The 22954-nt window shown below is 41.2% G+C and overlaps 1 protein-coding gene across 3 annotated transcripts in view; it reads left to right on the forward strand.

Annotated features, from left to right (window-relative positions):
* Positions 1-22954, forward strand: part of ECI2 (enoyl-CoA delta isomerase 2) — a 46249-nt gene that overhangs the window by 3059 nt on the left and 20236 nt on the right. The window contains exons 1-3 of one of the 3 annotated variants that reach the window (XM_054018015.1): positions 4800-4842; positions 5019-5037; positions 21155-21320. In XM_054018015.1, coding sequence (XP_053873990.1) covers positions 4815-4842; positions 5019-5037; positions 21155-21320 — 213 coding nt within the window. In that variant the 5' untranslated portion in view covers positions 4800-4814. Of the gene's footprint in view, positions 1-4799; positions 4843-5018; positions 5038-21154; positions 21321-22954 lie in introns of those variants that run through there. The other 2 variants (XM_054018014.1, XM_054018013.1) reach the window with 2 other exon arrangements.

Raw genomic sequence — 22954 nt, forward strand, 5'->3', positions numbered from 1 at the left:
CCACCTCCTAATGCTCTGGGAGGGAGTTGGGATGGGGGAGGGGGTCTGGGGTGCAGACTCTGGGAGGGAGTTTAGGTGCTGGGTGCAGGCTATGGGCTGGGGCAGGGGGTGGGGGTGCAGGCTCTGGGATGGAGTTTGGGGATAGGAGGGGGTGTAAGGGTGAGGGCTGTGGGGCTGGGGATGAGGGGTTTGGGGCATTGGAGAGGCTCGGGACTAGGGCAGGGGAAGGGCAGCCTGCCCTGGCCTTAGTGGAGGGAGGCACTAGGACCCTGCGGCAGCAGGTGATGCTGGAAGCCAGCAGAGCCGAGCGGAGTCAGCATGAGCTGCAGGCTCCAGGCGGTGAGGAGGCAGGAAGTGAGGCTGGGGGACGCTCGGGGGAGGTGCGTGGGGGCAGCAGGTGGGGCCGGGGGAGAGACCCAGCCCCAAACATTAGGGAGCAGCGCGCGGGGAGCTTAGCTGCCACATAAAATAACTCGGGGCGGGGGGGGGTGAGGGGAGTTTGGTGGCGACAGGAAGTAACGGGGGGCGGAGGGGGCGCTTGGCAGGCCGCAGGGAAGAGCTCAGCCCACGTGTTTGAGACCCTTGGCCTAACCTCTTAGATACCAGGTTAAAACATTGGTTTTAACATTTTGTGTCTTAGTTATCTCATCTGACAACTGTAGCTATTGATAAAGTTGTAGTTACCTAGTGTAGTCCTCTTTTTGTTTAGAAGTCTTAAACCATTTTAAGGGGGTGAGTAAGCATTATAATCCCCATTTTTACAGTTGCCCTAAGTACAGAGATTTAAACTAGTGTGTGTGAATGGCACTAGTCAAGCCTCCATTTGAGCTTTGAGTTCAGGTGTCCTATTTTGCAACAATTATATTGTCTTTACTATGACTGCCTATACCTGAGTCAGAAGGAAATCTGAGTCAGGGGTCTGTCTGTTTGGAACCACAATATCACATCTTTCCATCATGATAAAGTGGTCCTCAGGACAGACCCAACATTTGTCCCCAAACAAAAAAAACAAAATAAAAAATCATTTTTATAGGTCTCAAGAACTTGTGCCTCTTTTCTTCCCCCATCCCCACCCTAACACACCCAGAAGAAAAACAAGGTCTGGCATAAACCAAACATATCAGGCCGTATAAACACACATCTAATGATCAGAAGTCTTGAAGAAAACCTTGTTCATTAATGTGTTCCTTATTGACCGAATAGCTGAGGGAAGAAAACCTAAAAATTCCATAAGGTAGATCAGAATATATGTCCTAGAAACAAAGGGTGAAGTGCACCCTATAGCCCACTCAACTAGGACAGTTTCAAACTAATGAGCACAAAGTTATGCTTCTGCATTTTCTGCACAAAGACTCTACGATGTTGAACCCACCCAGTGATTCTGAAGATGCAGCCTTTAGTAAGAAGATCTTTATAGTGTTTCAATAGGCTTATTCCTCTTAACTGTCTGGTTTTGTATATATATTATTTCTCTTTTTGGGATCTTGCTGTTATAGCCTACTGTAGAACTGACACACACATTAGTAGGAGAAAGGAGACAGTTAATGGTTACCTGTTTAGATCACTTCTGGTTTTTTTGCATGTTTGATCATTCATTTCACCATGGCTAAAGGCATGCATATGGCGGATTGCCTTCATCCTTAAAGATGTCTATATGCTCTGTCAAATGGTAAAAACAATTCCAGTTCTGATCATTTATAGCATTGATACTCAGATTGAGGCTTGGTAGCCACTATTGGCTCTTTAATGTGTCTCCTGCAGTTCTTTGCAGCACATGATATTAAAATACTGTGTGACTTGATTATTAACCAATCTAAGTTGTTAACCAATCAGAATGCTTTTAATATGTTATTAACCAATTGGAGAATACTTGGTCAGTCATTTTGCTATGAGAATATATAAATAAATTTTAAAAAGTAAATGAAACAATGAATTCATACTACTGTGGCTCTTTGAGGTAATGTTGATTGCTAATTTGGCTCTTGAATCACTGAGGTCTGAGAATCACTAATTTATAGATGAAACTTTTATATAACCATTTCTATTTAACATCAGTTTATAGTGGTTATAATTTTAGTAGTGCTCCACTTTGGCAGCTTCTCAGAAGCGGTGAAGCTTAGCTGATCATCATATGTTCTTTAGCATAATCTATTATAGTCAACATAAGGGGGGGCGGAAATTAACGGGTTGTAAGCAAGTATTGTTTTCAACCTGCTGTATAGCCCATACATTATGTGAAGTGCAAATCTACTGCAATTTTGGCATTATTAACAAAGAAAACAAAGATAACGTTTCTTATCTCCAAGTTTGGCTGCACCTAAAATCCCTCTGAAAACTGCTATCCCTGAAATCCACCTGCACCTCCTTTATATTCAGATTGAGTAACAAGTCCTCTTTCTCAAGGCTTGTCTACACTTACATTACTGCAGCAGTCTACACCTGTGCAGCTGTAATGCGTAGTGAAAAGGCTACTTGTGCTGACAGAGCTTCTCCCGTTGGTGTAGGCACTCCACCTTCCCGAGAGGCAGCAGCTGTGTTGAAGGGAGAAGCCCTCTTGTTGACATAGCTCTGTCTACACTGGGAGTTTGGTTGGCATAACTACATTGCCTAGGAGTGTGGATTTTCCACATCCTTGAGCAACATAATTGTACCAACATAAGTTTCTAATGTAAACCAGAGCTCAGCGTGTCAGCAGAAACCACTTAAATCTTTTCGAACAAGATCAACGTGCTAACAGTTTGACAGGTATTAACAGCCTGTTATATGGCTAAGCTAGATATCTCTTAGCATAACAAACAGGGAGGACTGCAAATTGTTCTTCTTGAGAAGAACAAACTGTATTTAGTCTCTCCTTTTCACAATGGTTGTCCTAGAGCAGGGGTAGGCAACCTCTGGCACGCATGCCAAAGGTGGCACGTGAGCTGATTTTCAGTGGCACTCAAACTGCCTGGGTCCTGGCCACCGGTCCGGGGGGCTCTGCATTTTAATTTAATTTTAAATGAAGCCTCTTAAACATTTTAAAAACCTTATTTACTTTACATACAACACTTTAATTATATAATATAGACTTATAGAGAGAGACCTTCTAAAAATGTTAAAATGTATTACTGGCGCACAAAACCTTAAAATAGAGTGAATAAATGAAGACTTGGCACACCACTTCTGAAAGGTTGCTGACCCCTGTCCTTGAGTTTTTCGTTAAGTCCTCCTGTGAAGCAAGACACTCTCATTCTATGTGTTTCCATACATTCAAAACATTGTCTGAAAGCCCAGATCAGATAAATTCTCTTCTAGATTTCAAGGTGGTTTTAAGGATTAGAGTTGGGAAAAATCTTTCCCATTTTAGTGCCTATTTTTCTTTGCTCCATAGTTTTGTTTTGTTATATGGTATGTTTTTGTTGTTTTGTTTTTTAAATAGAACCTTAATGAAAGGGCATATCAAAATACCAAAATCAAGTGCCACGGTATGTCCCCAAACAAACATCAGAGCAGATTTGATCCAAAGTTTAATTGTCAGCTACATGACTCTAAATAACGTAAAGACAACTACATATCCACTTATCCCATTCCAAGGATGGAGCACAAACTGAGTCATCTTAAAATTGTAATGAAATACGTAAGTAGAATTACACAGCACATCTCTATATATGATGTGTTCCGATAAAGTAGGGGTGGTCATTAGACAAGTAAAGCATTTATCTTTCTCGGTCCTTCCAAAAAACTCTCCTGGTCTAATGTGTTTAACTTGTGCGGAGCCATAAATGCACACGGTACTGACAGTTGGAGAGCTGTTTTGGCAATTTTTTTTTTTTTTTTTTAAGAAGGAGCAGAAATGGAGATGGGGGGGGAAAATTGCTTACTTCAATCGATTAAAGTCAGTGGGACTACTTGCATGTGTGAAGTTAAGCCTATACATAAGTGTTTGCAGTATTGGGGTTCAAATGTGTAGCCATGACTTCTTATCTAATAATATGTTTTAGTTGCTTATTTTAAGATGTAAGATCCTCAGTTCTTGGATTTTTATTTTACAAACTTTCAAACTCTATTCGTAGTTGAAGAACATGATTTTAATTACTCTAAACTATATTATGAACACTGATAGGACCAATTATTTGATCAGCTGGTATGGGATGAGGGAGATTGTGGGTTATTTTAAGAAGTTGTCGCTCTAAATATACAACCATAATGGGGGTTTGGATAATACACTGGAGTTGGACGGTGTAATTTCCAGCTCCAGCAAACATACCTGCACTTGCGTTGATTGAACTAGTACACTAAAAATAGAGGGGTAGCCGCATCAGTGTGATGAGCAGGATGGCCTAGCTTCCCCAAGTATGGTCCTATCCAGGACCCTAGGTACATACGCAGGTGGCTAGCCTCTCCTGCTGCTTGTGCTGCTGTGGCTACACTTCTGTTTTTACATGAGGTAGCTGAATCAGAGCAAGTGGGGTATGTCTACATATGCTGGAAATTCGACCTCCAGTGTCGACATACCCTTAGTGGGAATGCAGAATGTAGATGAGAAGAGTGGAATCAGGCTCAAAGTGCTGTACTAATAGTCTGCATCCTTTATTCTCAGAATCTATCTTAAAAACATACTTTCAAAATAAGTTTTAGAAATATCTGTTTCACTTTCTCCCGAGTGGTGAATGGTCTGGAAGCTGCTATTTTTGGATACTTTCCAGTAGGAGGCCCAGTCTGATGTAGTTTAGGATTTGAGGGTCAGACAGTCATGCTGTCTGTTAGCCCATGAAATCTCTCTGATCATTGTGGGGTTGCTCATCTGTAACAAAGGACACAAGTTGATCGAAGGAATGCAGCCGTCATTTGCATTATTAGCAAGTGAGATGGGGGAGACTTTTGTTTCTGGTGTTTTAGCTTTTTTAAAATTAATTCAATTAATTTGATTAAAAAGAACCTGACGTCAGTTTTGTTTTCTAATTAGTTTCTCTTCCTTTTCCCCGACTGCTATTCATTCTTCTCCTCCATTTTCTTTTTGGCTGGATTGTTTTCCTTAGTTACAAGGAATAGTATGAAGTAAGTATATTTACCTCACATACCAATATTTTGTGCCCAAGTATTGTACTAGAATGTGAATTGCGGGAGGTTTTCAGTCTTTTCTGAATATTCACTGTCTCCTCTGTGTGTTGCTGTCTCTCTGTTTTTGTATGTGTGCGCGCATTTATCTTGAATTTAAAAAAAACAACCCATTTGATCATGCATTCACTGGGGTTTTGCATTTTGCAAGTCCATTCTGTACATTAGATTAGCAGCTCCCTATGTAATAGTTATTTTCAGAAACACAGGGTGGTGATGGTGGATAGGCACAGTGAAGGACAGAAGAATCTATAACCATGGATAGGACACACTCCCCCATAGAATCTGGAATTGAACCCAGGAGTCCTCAGCTACATTTCTCTGCTGTCAGCAAATAGCTGTGTATCCCAATAGCAAATTAGGCATCTCCCCCTCTTTCCCAGTGATTAGTATTCAGAAGATAACGATCTCCTATTGCTGCCATTTACTCTGTTAGTACAAATGGTAGAGGATTGTGTGCTGTGGATCTAAAGGTCCAAATGGACCTGCTTATGACCAAATTTGAGGGTAAATATGGCTACATGTGATAGAATTCCTGGGTTTTTTTGTTTTGTTTTGTTTGTTTGAAATCTTCGTGTGTGTGTGTGTTTTTTTTTTTTAATTGGGAAAGTACATACGAAAAAGTATATTTTTAATGATAGTAAGGTTGCAAAGTGAAGCATTCAAAAGTTAGGAAATGCCAAAATTAAGGGTGCTTGTGCATCTTTAATGTTACCCTCTTGGGCATATGCATTATGATATAGTCTTTACTTACCATATACTATTTTTTTCCAGAGGACACCTGTCTCATTTGTACATAAAATGGATGGTGCTCAGGAAGTCAATCAGAGTTCTGTAGTGTCTGTAGGACTCCTGCCTCATTTGTTGCAGAAGTTGGAAGAGGCAGGGGCCCTACAGAGACAGAGGATTGCTGGAAGAATAAAAATAGTCTTACGTAAAAAGCAGCTGTCTTACGGAAAAAGAACGGAACCAATCCAGTTCTCCTGGGTGGTAATCCCTGGTTCTGCCACAGAATGCTAGGCAAGTCAGTTAACCACATTTCAGTTTTCACAGTTGGCCTGTGTGTGTTCCTCATTTTCTGGGTTCCCGCTGAGAGACCAGATTTGCATATGCGCTGAGCACTTAGAACTGCAACTGAAGTTGATTAGAGCTATGCTTTCAACATGTATAGTGCTGAAAAAATTCTAAATACTCTGAACAGTCAGGCCTTGGATGTCTCAAGTTGGGCACCAAATTTAGTGGATACTTTTTACCTTAATTTCGCGTCGGTTCCACAGCTGTAAAATGGGGATAATAACACCACTTAATCTCACAGAGGATAAGAAGAAGTGTTGTGAAGATAAATGCATTAATGTTTGTGAAGTACTCGTACTATGAGAACATCAGAGAAACACTTGTGCAAATTAATAATTTTGTATTCAATGCAGGATTTGGATGGTGTCCATTAAATAAAGCCTGGGGCCACACATTCAGTGTTGAGGATAAAAAGAAATATCAAATAGCTATCCATTCTCTGAATAAGGTGGGGAGTGTCACGGGGCGCATCACTCACCGCCGGACTGGCGCCTCTTCTTGGTCACTCTGGGGATTAGCTTGAGGCCAGCACCCCCTGTCTGCGGCTTGCGCACTGTCACTGCATCTGTCTGTAGCCCCTCCCACAGCCTCAGGATCCACAGCACCCTCTTTGTGACTCAGCCCTACAGCTGTGTCATCATCTGTGTTCCCCCCACTTCCAGGGGTTAGTGTCTCAGTCCAATAATCATGCCACTTCCTCAGTGGCGAATGGGGGGGGGAAGGGAGACCCTGGCCCACCCACTACTCTGGGTCACAGTCCAGGGACCCTGTGGATAGCAGCCTCCTGCTGTGATCCCTATGACCCCAGCACCACCTTCACCCTTGCCTCAGGGCACTCAGCTGCTCAGTCCCTGCAGTCCACCAGGAACTCTCACTTGCTGCCCCACTCCTTTCTTTTAGCATGCTAGGGACACAGTCCTCATTGCCTAGGCTCCTAGCAGCAGTTGATCCTGTTCTCCCCTGTGGCTCCTCTTATATGGGCCTGGATTGGCTGTTCCTCATGGCTTCTCTACTATTGGCTGCTTCCTGTGCAGTCTCCCTAGGGGTCTATTCACCCCTTACATGTTGGTGTAGCATGGATGCCCCATCACAGGAGGGCTGGGGAAACAATAGTATGTGAACATGTAATTTAAGACTGTATCATGATCTGCACAAGGGGGCTGAAAAGGTTGCATATTTGCTTTTTGATTAATTGCAGCAGAACAGGGTGGGGACTTTGATTGTAGACTTTTTTTGCAGGAAAGCAGCGTATGGTGGGAGATCTTGCTTGTGGAAGCTCCAAAAGGCTAGAACTTGATTTAGTAAACTTATTTTTCCAGAAAGCAAGTCTTATTATTGAAGGTATTACATTAATAGTTCATACATGGGTCTGGATGCCTTACTACGTTGCTAAGGAGCTACAGAGCTTCTCATTTGTAAGTCACCAGTTAGAGCTAGGCTAGGCTAGATTCAATAGGGATTAAAAATGGTTTCCATCTAATGGCTGTTTGGAATCTATATGAGAAATTTGATGGATTTCAGTTCTCACTCCCACATCACAAGCTCACTACCATGCTTTGCGCTAATTAGAATACTCCGCAGAAAAGCCAAGCCATGGAAACTGAACTGTCTCTGCCAATCTTAGGGCTTGTCTACACCCTGCAGCTTTTAGCGACAAGGCTATGTTGACACAGCCTTGTCGCTAAAAGCCAGTGTGTGTAAACGCTCTTTGTCGGTATTTTCGCCGACAAAATACTTCCAGCCCCGCGAGCAGCATTAGCTTTGTCTGCAGGAGAGTGCTCCTGTCGACAAAGCTGTATTCACACTGCCACTTGCGTCGGCAAAACTTTTGTCTTTCATGGAGGGGTTTTTTTAAGTACCCATGAAAGACAAAAGTTTTGTCGGCAACTTCACAGTACCCTTAGTTACTAGCATCTCCTTCCTCCACTACGTCCTCATACGCACTCTGCCCATAAGAGGTGACCCTTCTGGTGTGTGTGTGAAAAGCTTGCTCTAATGCTGTCTTGTAAATAATAAACAGAGGACTCCATTCACCAAGGCAGTCAAGCCACTGCTTTTCACCAACATTACATCCACATGATTTTTCTTATGCTGCAGTTTATAGTTATGTACAAATTACATGCAAATATGTAAATTGGCTCATTGAATAAGTTGCATAAAGTGTTACATGGAACTATAAAACTTGGCACCTATGAATCTTCATTATAGGGGAGAGGAATGACGAAGAAAGAACAGCGTGATTTAAAGGGACATGGTTGAATTTGCTGTGTTACCGTTTTGTTTTTATTAAAACTGGTAAGCAGCAAACTTCAATATAAAATTTGATGAATAAACGTGGAACTAGATGATGTCATTTTTAGTCACTTCTTCCTGTAATAACACCACTTAAAACAATTTTCCTATTTAAATGGGAGTCTCTTCAGTAAGCTTAAATGTGCTTAGTAAGCAAATTCATAAGCAGAGTAGTGAAACCGGTATTTTCAAATACATTATACAATTCTCTAAAGATTTGTTTTGATCATGACCAGGGATATATGAAGTTTGATCAGTAGAACATGAAAGTTCAGCTACTAAAATGTGCACCTTAATCAGTAAAATGCACAAACTCAAGAGCCTGTAGTATATAGCTCAATTGGGGAGGAGAGCATTTTGCCCTGTAAAGTATAGTCATTCATGTAGCTTGCTCATTAAATTGTAAGTTTTTCTCACCAAGTTGTGTGAAAAATTAACTGAAGTATGCAGATTGAACATCTTAAGATATGGGGGGAAATTGAGAACATGCAAATTCTGTGATCAGCAGGGCTTCTGCCTTCATTTAAAAACACAGCTCTCTAAGCAGGCTTCCTACAAGTAAACAATGTTGATTTAATGTACCTGGTTAATAATAAAAAACAATCAAATCCAGGTTAGAAAACGTCCTTGATAGCCCACAGATTTGCTTGTTACCATGCCTGGGGGGGGGGCAAAACATGTATTAGTTTTAAACAGTTTAAGATCCTAAATCAAAAACTAAACATAAATAGCAGAGTTATATTTTCATTTTTCTAGTTTTAGATACAAGAGTGATACATTTATATAAATAGGATGACCACATGCAGTAGATTATAAGCTTTGTAATGATACCTTACAAGAGACCTTTTGCATGAAGCATATTCCAGTTACATTATATTCACGCTCATTAGCATATTTTCATCAAATCATATAGAGTGCAACGTCACAGTATGACTGTTTTTTATAATTTATTTAATGCCTGTAAGAATCTCTGGACATAGTAAAAGCAATATACACTTATGTTTGCGTTCCACTGTTCTGGTTACAGTATTATTGTATTAAGTGACTTGCTCATTGTTTTGTTTCTGCTTGCGTTTTATGTATCTTAAACAATCCAGCACAAAATCAAGTAGAATACCTCTAGTCATTTGGCTGGACATGTGGTTGTGTGTGAGCATTTTGTCAATAGATATTGTGTGCCCTGAAACATGATCACTGGGCAGCAAGATTTGCCTACTGTCATTTGAATATTTAGTTAACAATTCTGCAGCAGTGCACTACAGAAGGAGACAAATAGTTAAAATCTGTTAGTGAGGCCAAACTATGGTAGATTTTCTGCAACAGTACTAACATTAATTTATCTTAACTGAACAGTTACATTCTGTTCCACTGGATCTGCAACTGCTTATATTTGCATGCTTAAACAAAAAGTGAAGGCCATATTACGGAGCTACTGTCCAGACCAAAAAAAAAATAATTAATTTAGATCCATATGGAAGCACAGGAGAATATGCTGTTTGTGTATATTTCTATAGGAAACAATTGTCCTGTAACAGTTAAAAATCAAATGAAAACAACGAAAAACAAAACAGCAATCTCATCAACTCTGTAGCTGAACCAGCATTTTATAACTGACAGTTATTATATAGTTAGGTATCTGTTTTGGAACATGGATTGAAAAGTACCTTTCTGTTACAGTTAATGAGCTTTGAAGCAGGTATTTATTGAAATACATTGACAAAACTGAAAGAGTAATTTTTGTTCCTAGATCTTTAGCTGGTTCTGAAATAGTTTTCCTGTCCTAAAAAGATTCTGGTTATGTGATAAATGTTAACAGGAGGGTAATTAGGATGTAAATGTGTTTAAAACTGGAGGGTAGGAAAAGAGGTGAATTAACAAGTCTTCAGCATCTGGAATCATTTTCACCACCATTTTAGTTAAATTTATTGAAAGTCTAATGGAACTGAACTGGATGCACTGAGGTGTTGTATTTTTTTTTTTTAATGTATGTAAATTTCCCCAGTGTAGACATATAATTGAGATTTGCTTTCTGAAATGGTATGACAATGTTTTTTTTCCTGTCTACATTAGTAATCAAGCCATTTTCAATACACTTCAGGGATATTGTTGCCATGAAAACCATTTTCATCAATGGTTCAGATTTCTAGCATAAACAGTATTTGAAGAGTATCAAATTCAAATACATACTCGCACAAACCTCTGGCTGGGTATTGAGTTACAAGTAGACAACAGGACCCTATTACCTAGCAACTTGTCAGAGTTGGCTTTTCCAAATCTTTTTTGTGGCAACAACATTATATTATTCTACCAATTTTCATGTTTGTAATTTTTTCATGAACGTAATTTTTAAAGTGTCTACATTCAGAAACTCTGCAACTTGCCTAAAGTGCATCTTATTAAAGAAATAACAGACTATCCTTTGCCTCTTAGTTTTAGTCATTAATATCTCATTCTTTTCCAGTTCACTTTGAATTGTGTAAGAGAAGGCTTTTGTGGGGATACAAAATGATGGAAAGGAATAATTACAGTTTCCTTTGTAACAGCTGTGATTAAAGAATATTAACAAGTTCACATTATATATGATCGTCCCATTTTGACTGTAATACTACACTATATCTCAATGTTTATTAACTATTCTTTGGATCTGAAAACTATCAAATGCAGCTGATCAATTCACCCTTAAAAATGGTGAAGCAGCACTTTGATCTTTATATTATGTATTTTACATGCTAAGACAGTATAATAGTGTAAAATGTTAAGGGCCCATGGGTATAGGAGGCCTAAATTGGAATTGGAAGAAATATTAAACCCTAGGATCCCCCGTAGTCTTTATCTGCTAACTCATACAAAAACTATAATGTACCATGTCTAATCTAGGATTTTACCACAAGTACATTAAAATTAGCTATTCACCGTTAAGAACACATCTTTTTTTAAATATAGTGAAGACGAGGCCTTTGTCTTATGTGATGCTAGTCACGGAAAAGCTGTTTCAATTACTAATTAGCAATGGTTAAACGTTACCTCCTTCCACACATCACCCTTGTGAGAAATCTATATATTGGTGGGTGAAGTCTAAAGGAGCAGGATTTGTCAGGGGCTTAGTACCAGTCAATGTCTCTGCTCTAGCCATCTTCTGATTAAGGGCATGTAATTTCATGATTCTTTCATATGACTGCATCCTAACATGCTTTAGAAAAACATAATAGCAGAAAGAATTTTAAGAGGGAGAGAAGAGGTGATTTCATAAGAGGTGGGAGAGTTGGTGAGGCAGGTACAATAAGGCAGTTTCAAATAGCAGGAACTGCAGTGCAGAAAGTTCTCACACGTTCTGTAACCACTCTACATTTTCTAGTACAAGACAAGAAAGTCACAAGATGGCTACGAACCAGCAAATCAGCTGGAGAAACGCTACTCTTTAACCTAATGGCTCTCCTGCTGAAATCTTTTTAATAGGACATTTAGACTGATTGCTATGTAACTTAAACTTGCAAACTCTGTGATGGGGAGTGCAAACCTCACATTGGCCAAGAAGGGTTTAACAAGAGCCTGTGGCATCAGTCAGCCATGTCCTGCTGGTGAAAGGGGAGAACCCAGGTCAGTTGGTGGCTAACTGGGAAGGGGAGCAGATTTTCAGCTCTCACTTGGTAAGAGAAGCCTGGCTGGAGCCAGGAAGCTGAGTAAGACTGCAGCCTGTCAGAGCCTCCCTGAGAGAAGCTAGGTCTGAAGCAGGGAGTTCAGAGGAGTGTTATCTAGAAAAACAAATTGAATAGAAGGGCTGCATCCAGCCATGAACTGGAACAGTCAGTTCTCCTTTCTGGTTTTGTTATATTTGTTTTGTAATTTAGATACCCCTCAAAACAGAGGAACTTTGATGTGACTTAGTCCTGACAGCATCAGACCACGTGCGAGGTGGCTGCTGTGTATGACTACTGACACCTGGAGGGAAAGCAAAGAGGATGAGTAGTACTATGACAAGCCACAAATGAGTGCTATGGAGGCCAACCCTACCAGAGGCTGAAAAGAGGCGCTCCTTTCCACTTGAGAATATACTGACAGGATGTCCGACAGGCATGCTGTTCTTCTGATAGGATTATCTACAAGGAGATTATGCACTACAATATCCAGCTGTGAATTTACCCTCCTAGAAGAAATAGAGTGGCTCCCTTTAAAACAAAACAAAACCTGAGAAGGGTGGATGAGGGGAAGAACTAGTGTCTAATTGGCTAATCTCTTGAGCTCTTGTGGTGAGGCCCTTTCATTTTAGATGGTGCTGTTATGTCTGCTCAATATTGGGTTTCAAATAATTATTGGAATAGGCCTCTCCCCCTCCCCCTCCACTGCTGAGTGGCTTGTAGGCGTGTTAGAGACTGGCTGGGAGAACAAAAAATGTAACAAAGTGTTCTTTTCCTGGATGGTGCTGTTTGTTGTTGCCAGGACAGTGTGTACAGCATATCTATTGCTAAGCAAAAATATACTTCAGAGCTATTGTAAATGTATTGAATGTACAAAATTCTGCCAGCGGATAGTGAAAGGCTTTAGCAAAACTGTTCAGCCTGCCAGGAAAATTGCATGCTAAAGGCACAGTTAATGATTTGTTCATAGCCACTTTTAAAAAGTGACGAATGACTATCAACCTTTTAATCCATTTTTAAAAATTTTTTGTTAGAGCTTCACTTGATTACTCATGAGGCCTTAGAAAATTAAAGTGAAATCAGTTTCTCAGATTGACTCTGCCTCTCCATGTAAGCCATTTGTTTTGTTTTATTTTATTTTATTTTATTTTATTTTACTTTCCTATGGAAATAGTTCTATTTTAAATACTGATTCTAACTTCTAGCATCCTTCCTTTTCTGAATTGATTGCTGCATCAGGGCAGCCACCCAGCACTCCTTCTCATCCCCTAAACTCAGGCTATGGCTACACTAGAGAGTTTACAGTAGGTTCTCTAGTGTAGTTGCTGTAAACTGACAGGAGAGAGCTCTCTTGTCAATTTAATTAATCCATCCCAATGAGTGGAGGTAGCTATGTCAGCAGGAAAGCTTCTCTCAGCAACATAGCACTGTGGACACCGGCACTTAGATCGGTGTAACTTATGTGACTCGGGAGGGCAAGTTATTCACACCCTGAGCGACATACACCAACATAAGTGGTAGTATAGCCTTAGTCTTTTTGTCTCTCCTGAGCAAACAAATTGATGCTAAGGTGGTGGGAGCATGATACTCCTCCCCTAGTTCCCTTTTCTTCTCCTCTAACCTCACAATAACTCCTGGAGGAAAGAGAGGAATGGGAGAGAAGAAACAAACACATTTTTAAAAAATGTTCAACTCCTACAGCACTAGCAAGCCTGTCCCCTCATCACTGGTAGCTCTGCCAAGCAGGTAAGAAGTGGGGCATGTTAGCAGCTTCTGAGATGCTCTATGTTCACGTGTCAGGTTCTGTACTAGCAGCAGGGAGAGTTGCTAGTATGGAACTCCCATGCAGATAATTATTCCTTTTTTTTCAATTTGCCAGCAGTTTTTCAGTGAAGTAGTTTGCTCATGCTGTGGCAGGCCTTTTGAACGATCTCTGGATTGAGTTAATACCCTTGTAGCCTTCAGAAAATTACAATTCTGGTTGGCATCCTGGAGTATTGGCATATTTTATGATGCATTGTCACACACACAGTTTAAGCGCAGCAGGAAAAGACTGAAAAAGTAGTTACCATATTATGAAGACTAGTTTCCCCACTTACTCACCAGTGCCATGTGTTAAGAGATGCAGGGAAAAAGCTCAAAGCAACTAACATACAAATGACTGAAGCACCTTGTCGCATTCAGCTTGGCAAGCCAAAATGGAGATGCAGTTTGTAAGTGCTATCTCTCTGAAATAGCATTTTTATATTGCTACCAAAACTAAAAGCCCATGGAACATGATCTGTCTTGCTTGCTCTCCCCCACCCTCACTCACTTTCACCAGGCTGGGGCAAAGGGTTGGGGTTCGGGACGGGGTGCAGGATCTGGGCTGGGGCTGGAGGTTCACAGTGTGGGAGGGGACCTTGGGCTGAGCCTGGGGCAGGGGATTGGGGTGCAGGAGGGGCTCAGGGTTGGGTGCTGCCTCCCACTGGGCAGCACTTAGCTCGGTCAGCAGCGCAGCAAAGTTAAGGCAGGCTCCCTGCCTGCCGCGGCCCCGTGCTGTTCCCGGAAGGGATCAACACCTCCCTGCAGCCCCTGGGGGGGGCGGGGAGCACGTGGCTATACAGTTCCCCCTTCCCAGCCAATGGGAGCTGCAGGGGTGATGCTTGCAAGCAAGAGCAGCACGCGGAGAGCCCTCCCCAGGGCCACAGGGGCGTGCTGGCTGCTTCCGGGAGCAGCGTGGGGCTGCGGCAGGCAGAGATCGCGATCAACTGGGAGAGTCCTAAGGATCGACAAGTCGATCATGATCGACGGGTTGGTGACCACAGATATACAGTAAAAGCACCCAAAAGACCAGATTTCACGGTCCATGACACGGTTTTCATTGCCATTAATTTGGTAGGGCCCTAGTCATGCTACATAGTTTATTCTAAAGTAGTAGATAAGTGGTAGAGGACTTACTGATCATCCTTAACATGGTATATGATGATAATACTGTACATGTAACCCACGTGCTTGCATTGCAGCATTTAGTGGTGTAAATAAGGGAGGATATATAGTTCCTTGTTTTGGGAATAGTCTCTGAGCCTGTAGACCTACCTAAGCTAGGCAAGGTGACTCCACTGGATGGACAAGAGTCACCCAGAAATTGAGTGTGGCAGGCACTAGGCATGCATCATTAGCTGTTCGAAATTACTTGGGTGACTTCCATTCCAGGCAAGTAGCTTTGTAGGACACCATGAAGAGTCACCCTGAGTGGAGAATCATAGAATTGTAGGCCTGGAAGGGACCTCAAGAAAGTCATCAAGTCCAGCCCCCTGTGCTCTGGCAAGACCAAGTGTTTGTCCAAGCTGTTTTTAAACGCTTCCTATGATGGAAGCCTATTCCAGAGCTTAACTACCCTTATAATTAGAAAGTTTTCCCTAATAGCTAACCTAAATCTCCTTTGCTGCAGATTAAGCCCCTTGCTTTTTGTCCTACCTTCGGTGGACATGGAAAACAATTGATCACCATCCTCTTTATAACAGCCTTTAACATATTGGAAGACTTCTGAGGTTGCACCTCAGTTTTCTTTTCTCAAAACTAAACATGCCCAATTTTTTTAACCTGTCCTCAAAGGCCAGGTTTTCTAAACCTTGTTTTATCATTTTTGTCAATCTCCTCTGAATTATTTTCAAGTTTTGTCTAAATTGTGGTGCCCAGAATTAGATCCAGTACTCCAGCTGGGGCCTCACCAGTGCTAAGTAGAGTGGGACAGTTACCTCTTGTGTCTTGTAGACAATACTCCTATTAATATACCCCAGAATCATATTAGCCCTTTTTTTTAGCTGCAGCACATTAATGCCTCATATTCAGTTTGTGGTCCATTATAACACCCAGATCCTTTTCAGCAGTATTACTACTTAGACAGTTACTCCAAATTTTGTAGTTGTGCATTTGATTTTTTTCCTTCCTATGTGAAGTACTTTTCACTTGTCTTTATTGAATTTCATCTTGTTAAATTCAGATCAATTTTCCAATTTGTCAAGGTCATTTTGAATTTTAAACACGTCCTCCAAACGGCTTGCAATCCCTCCCAGCTTGGTGTCATCTGCATATTTTATAATCCTCCTTCATACTCCATTATTCAAGTCATTAATTAAAATAGTGATTAGTACCGGACCAAGGACTGACTCCTGTGGGACCACACTAGGTAAACCCTCCCAATTTGACAGCAAACCATTGATAACTACTTTTTGAGTACAGTCTTTCAACCAGTTGTGCACCCAACTTATTTAATTTCATGTAGAGCACTATTTAATGTTTCTGAGCAAATGGCCAGCCTGCTTTAAAAAACAAACCAACAAAAACCCCAGAAAGCTAACTTTTAAATATTTTATTAATGTTTTAGTTTTTAAACATCTAAAAATTCTTTACACCAATGTTAAGCCAGCTTTACATCATAATGGGAGGCTATTATTTTAAACAGCTGAGGGAAGGGCCTGCCATGCTGTTAGTGTGACAAATAGTGTCAGCCATCAGCTAAATAGACTGATGCTGCTAGCTGTAGAACTGATGTGAGCCCAATTAGAGGCTTTATGTTCAAATGTTTTCCAAGATAAAAGGCATTTGACAGAGAGGTCAAAGTGGGAAGATGGATAGTTTATAAGAGATCGAGAGTATGTACGAGAACTTCAAGTCTGAGACAAGGCACTATAATTGAAGTGATTGTCAGCATGGATATTAAAGTTTCTCGTGTTGATGCCCAAAGACAGTGATCTTTCATGTTGAGAAAATACAACTGCCCAAATGCAAATTGTATTTTGCAATAGTGCCAGTGAAAAATTACAGCTTTGTCTAGGTTGGTGAGTTCAGATCCTAAACTGCTACTCTTCTCTGCCTCATCCCACTTTGTTTCTACTGACTGGGCAGCCTCCATGGTAACTTATCTGCTCATTCAGCTGTGCTGAGATGTTGATTCCATTGCTGCTGCACAGGAAAGTGAACTGTAATTGGGGGGAAATGACTACCAGCAGGAGAAGCACAGTAAAGGCTGAAAACTTTAAACAAACAACACAGTTTTCTGTATGCTATAGTGCTGTTAAAAGATAGGAAGAAAGAGCGGAGGCAAGCACTTTCTCTCCCTCCCTTAGGGCTCACATTTACTCCATTGTGAGCAGGATTGAATTTTGCCATTGATTTCTACAGGTCACATGATTCATAGATTCTAGGACTGGAAGGGACCTCGAGAGGTCGTTGAGTCCAGTCCCCTGCCCTCATGGCAGGACCAAATACTGTCTAGACCATCCCTGATAGACATTTATCTAACCTACTCTTAAATATCTCCAGAGATGGAGATTCCACAACCTCCCTAGGCAATTTATTCCAGTGTTTAACCACCCTGACAGGAACTTTTTCCTAATGTCCAACCTAAACCTCCCTTGCTGCAGTTTAAGCCCATTGCTTCTTGTTCTATCCTTAGAGGCTAAGGTGAACAAGTTTTCTCCCTCCTCCTTATGATACTTCTATTCATCTTGAGTAGTATCTTGCTGACTTCAGTAGGGTGAGAAAAGGTATATAAGATCTGGCCTGATGTTTCTGATTAGGTTCATTATTAGGGCTGCATATATGCTTCAGATATTTTTATAACTACTTTTTTGTCTTCATTTGTATCTTTTAAAAATATCGTATTTTACTGAAATCCTATAAAATACAGTAGCATTCAGATCTTGAGAATTGATTGTGGCCATTGTAATAGGGCCAGCCACCTCATGACCACCCTCTAGTGGCCAGAGAACACTCTGGAATGTCCTGCTACCAATTTCTCCCTTCTTCAGGGCCCCTTCAACTCCGCCTACCAGTAATTAAAACATTCCCCTTCTGGGGTCTCATTTATAGAGTCCTTGCAGACTGTCCCTCCTGAAGTTCATTCATGCTCTCCCTTCAGGTAGGGAGTCCCCAGCCCTTTTTCCTAGAGCAATTCTAAGTCTGTTAGGCTTAACCTGGATAGAACTCAGCCTTTGGCTTCCAGGCCCCCAAACCCATCTCCCAGTCAGGGTCTGTAGTAGGAGCTGGGGGCCCAGTACTCCCAGACTTTACCTGGCCAAAGCTCAGCCTCTCAGCGCTCTGGTTCTGGTTTCCAGGCCCAAACCCCTCTCTGTCAGGGTCTGTCACAGTTCAATTGGACTCAAGGTCTTCCCTGCAGGAGCCTTTCCCACAATCTCTCTACCATTTCCCCAAGTTTCTCCCCTCTTCATTGTAGCCTCCTGCTGCTGTCTATAGGGCAATCACCCTGATCTCTCCTCAGTGTCTCTCATTCTGAGCAGGATTGGCTACCCCAGCAGTCCAACCCTTATGGTTGAGCTACCTTGTTACAACCACTTCTTCGTGGGAAAATTCCCTCAAGAGATATGGGTACAAGAGAGTAGGCACATAGTAGGGACCAAATCACAAATGGTCTACAGAAAATTGAGATACAAGTGCAGGGGGGAGGGGAGGGGAGATTTAAAAAAGTATAATGGAGTGGCACAAGGGAAAGGGAAGGAAAACAGAAGGAAGGATACAAAGTGGCATAACAGTAATACAAGTCATCTGTCTACCTAGTAACTTTGAAGTGTTTGGGTAAGATAGGACTCAATGTAACACTTGGGTGCCAGTGACTGTAGCTCTGAATCTAGACCTATTGGGAGGAATCCTTCTGCTGTTCTTCAGTTATTTCTTTGCCATCTAACTGCCTTTTTCATACTTACTAAAGATGAAAATTTCTACCTTGACAAACCCAAGAGCTTATTTGATACTGCATACATGTGTGGTACCTTGCAACAGAATCTCTTTTTTTCCTACCTAGCCTTAGAAAGACTACATGACACACAGTTTAACAAATGCCGTACTGTTGGTTAGCTTGTATAAAGGGCTTGATTCTTTTTGCTTCCTGTGATGATGTGGTGGTTCTGATGTCAAATTGCATGACTTATTGGTGCTTTTTTTAAAACTCAGGCTTTTGGAGCCAATTCTGAGTTACATCAATTTGTAATAACAGGCAAAGCTGAGTGTCACCATTTTTCCCGTGTAACTGATGAAGGGTATGTTGCTCCACCTACACACAAACTCAGTGGCCCCAAAAAAGGAAGAAATACCAGAAATTTAAAATTCAACAATGCCAACATTAATGATAGTGTCCCAGAAGTGCTGTAGCTAGATAGAAAAAAAAATTAAGGCAAAGCATGCGAAGAATACTATAAAACATTGGATATAGTGCCCCACGAGAAGCAATTATAAGCTCCAGAGTCATCTTGTACTAAAATGTATAAAGTCTGTCAGAATTTGTCATGCTTAAAAACACAAACTATCTTGTATATAAGATGGATATAGCAATCAAGGGAGTTGGATATTGCATTATGCAACATCCTGGAAAGGCATTATTTCTAGATTTCTTTAAAATTCTGACTGTAGAGGGGAAAAAAGGGTGAGTTACTTGATATGGATCTGATCTGCAAAAGAATGTTTTTGTAATGTAAGTACTAACAGAATGAATAAGAACGATATTAAATTAAGACCTGGAAAATATTTACCTGTTAATGTCCCAACTGGAGCTGGTTAGAAAATGGAATGCCCATTCTGTGGGAAATACTGACATTTCAAAATTTGTTTCCTTCTTTAATTGGAACAAAAAGCCATTTTTTCCCCCCCCCACAGAACAGAAATGCCGAAAATTTTTTATTCAGAAATCTTGAAACACTTTTGATAATATTATAATAGATAAAATATCAGCTGTATACAGTGTGAAAATTATTAGAATGTAGCAGTGAAAACAAAAATGAAATGAGTCAAAATGATTAGTTTCAACACTTTTTCCACAGAAAAGATTTAATTGAAATCGATACATTCCTGCAAAACATTTTTCAATTGTGACCAAAAAAATGCATTTTCTGATGGAAAACTTCAGTCCGATATTTTGACCAGGTCTAGTCCCAAATGTCAACAGAACATTTTGGGTCTGATTGTTCTTTTACACCAATGTAGAAGAGTGGTGCAACTCCATCACCCGCACTGGAATTACTCTTGATTCCCGCTCGTCTTACAGGAGAATCAGACCAATAGACTCCAGTATTTGATGTTACATATATTTGGACTGGAGGAATTTATAAAAAATGACAGTGACTACAAGAGGATTTTTTTAGACTTGAGTAGCTTGTAAATACTGTAAATACAGTAAAACCTCAGAGTTACAAATTGACTGACCAACCACACACCTTATTTGGAACTGGAAGTACACGCAATCAGGCAGCAATAGAGACCCCCTGCACCGCACCCCACCCCCCAAAAAAGCACGTACAGTACAGTGGTAAACGTAAACTACTAAAAAAATAAAGGGAAAGTTTAAAAAAAATTGACAAGATAAGGAAACTGTTTCTATGTGTGTTTCATTTAAAATAAGATGGTTAAAAGCAGCAGTTTTATTCTGCAAAGTAAAGTTTCAAAGCTGCATTAAGTCAGTGTTTAGTTGTAAACTTTTGAAAGAACGGCCATAATGTTTTGTTCAGGGTTACCAACATTTCAGAGTTACAAACAACCTCCATTCCTCAGGTGTTCGTAACTGAGGTTCTACTGTATACACAGCATTGAACACATAACAATATATTTTTTCCATTGTGTTCTCCAATACAGCCAGAATAGATGGAATCAGTGGAGTTATGGATTTATAGGTAAAAACAAACATTAATTTGCCACCAGTGCAACTGATCGGTGTTTTGCAGCTTGACTGGCACCTGATCACATAACTTTCTCCCTCTGTCCCCTTTCTCTTCTGGCAGTGTCCTGGTTGACTCCTATCTCTGGCACTCTAGTTTATGTACAGGAAAGGATTAGGTACTAGTTGTTCAAAGGCTAATTATGCTACGAGTTGCATCAAATTTCTACAGTGACTTTTTGTAATTTTTTTTGTATTTATTTACCAAGTTGTTGTTTTTTGAACATGTAGTTGTGACCATGCGAATGTTTCTTTTTTAAAGGCAAACATTAAACATCTTGAAAAACAACTTTTATAGTTACAGCAGACTAAACAGCTAGCTATAAATGGATATTTGTTTTCCTTATAGTAGGATAGTGCATGCTGTCTGTTTTCCTGTAATTCAGCTGCATACGACTGGAGCTACCATGCGAGTCAGTCAGGAGGTTTTTGAAAAGGCTAAAGATCAGCTGAAGCTTTTGAAGGAGGACCCTGGTAATGAAGTAAAGTTGAAGCTCTACGCATTGTTTAAACAGGTAGGTCAGACAATTTTTGTTTAAATTGTGGCTATAGTCTGAAAAGTGACTGTAAAAGAATTCTTCTTAAAAGGCATTATAGGGTTGTACATTTTGTGTCTGAGCAACTTCATTCCATTTCAGAAATGCTTTTTAATTTTTTTTTAATAAATGACAGCTCTGCCAACTCCGCCTGAGCTCTGAGAGTCAAGCTGAGTTCTTCTCACCTCATGAACAATCACCAGTAACTGGTTTGGTTTTTGAGTCATATTATGCCCTCAGTGACACCTGTACTATTCCATTACCTACAGTCTGGTGTGAGGTGTGCCTGATTTGGACTGGGAGTATGTGTGGAATTGTCAATGCACAAGAAGAAATAGAGTTCAATTCACTCTCTTTCAGCAGTGTGTACAGGTCCTATATTCCTACAGATTTTTTTTTTCTGAGGTAAAAAATTAATCCACCACTTAGTTTGTGTAAAATGATTATAGTTTCAACCAATGTTCCCTCTTATTTTTCCCATGCATGTGTGGAATGAATTTTGTTATGTGCACCAATATGGAGGTGATGTGCAATGGGGGTGGGGCTGACGGGTTCGGAGTGTGGGAGTGGGCTCAGGGCTGGGGTACAGGGAGTGAGGACTCCAGCTGGGGGTGCGGGCTCAAGGGTGGGGCCGGGGATGGGGGGTTCAGGGTACGGGAGGGGGTTCAGGGCTGTGGCAGAGGGTTGGGTTGCTGGTGAGTGAGGGCTCCAGCTGGGGGTGCAGGCTCTGGGCTGAGGCCAGGGATGAGGGGCTTGAGGTACAGGCTGCCCCGGGGCCGCGGTGGGGAGAGAAGACTCCTCCCCTCTCCCCCCCTACCCCCCCCCCCCAGTCCTCTCTCATCGCTGCGGCACCTGGACTAGGTGGGAGAAGCGCCTCTCCCCGGCTGCAGCAGCTCCGGGACTGAAGCCATGGGAGAGCCACGGCAGATTCAGGCTGGAGCTGCGGGAGAGGCTCCTTTGCCCCTCCCTGCCGCAGCCCTGAGTGCCTGCACGGTACTTGATAGGCTGCTGCACAGTCGAGCAGCTTAGAGGGAACTTGGGTTTCAACCCATTGTATTTATTACTAAGGCTTAAAGTGGACAACGTGACAGAGGGCATTATGCGAGCCCTCTATAGTGGGGTGGGTCTTACTATCCTAAAGGAATCTCTTTGTAATGGTATGAAGCAGTGGTTTTCAACCTCCCCTTTTTTTTTTTTAAGTGTTAAACTGGGCTTCTATGGTAACAACAACACTTCCAGGTTTTGACCTGCAGATGGAGGTATTCACATCCTTTTGATCAGAAAAATTGAATGCCTTTTCTGGGATCTGAAACTCTAAGGGGTCTGTGAAAGGTTGAAAACCACTGTTATGAAGTGTATGGGGGGGAAAGATTAATCTGGGGTGCGGGGTTAGTCTGGGCCATATCTTGTTGTATTGAAGGAACTAATTGTTCTTTTAATAAAATTCAAGAACACACACTTTTTAAAGATAGACCCTTACATGTTATTGTCAGTAACAGCTGACATTAGTAAGCTGGGGTTTAAATATTTCTCTCCCTGTATAGGTAATGTGCCTTTCTTAAAGAAAGATTGATCTCGTGCAATGATATTTTTGTAAACTGTATACACAAATA

This window comes from Malaclemys terrapin, chromosome 2 (genome assembly GCF_027887155.1).
Source record: "Malaclemys terrapin pileata isolate rMalTer1 chromosome 2, rMalTer1.hap1, whole genome shotgun sequence".
NCBI lineage: Eukaryota > Metazoa > Chordata > Testudines > Emydidae > Malaclemys > Malaclemys terrapin.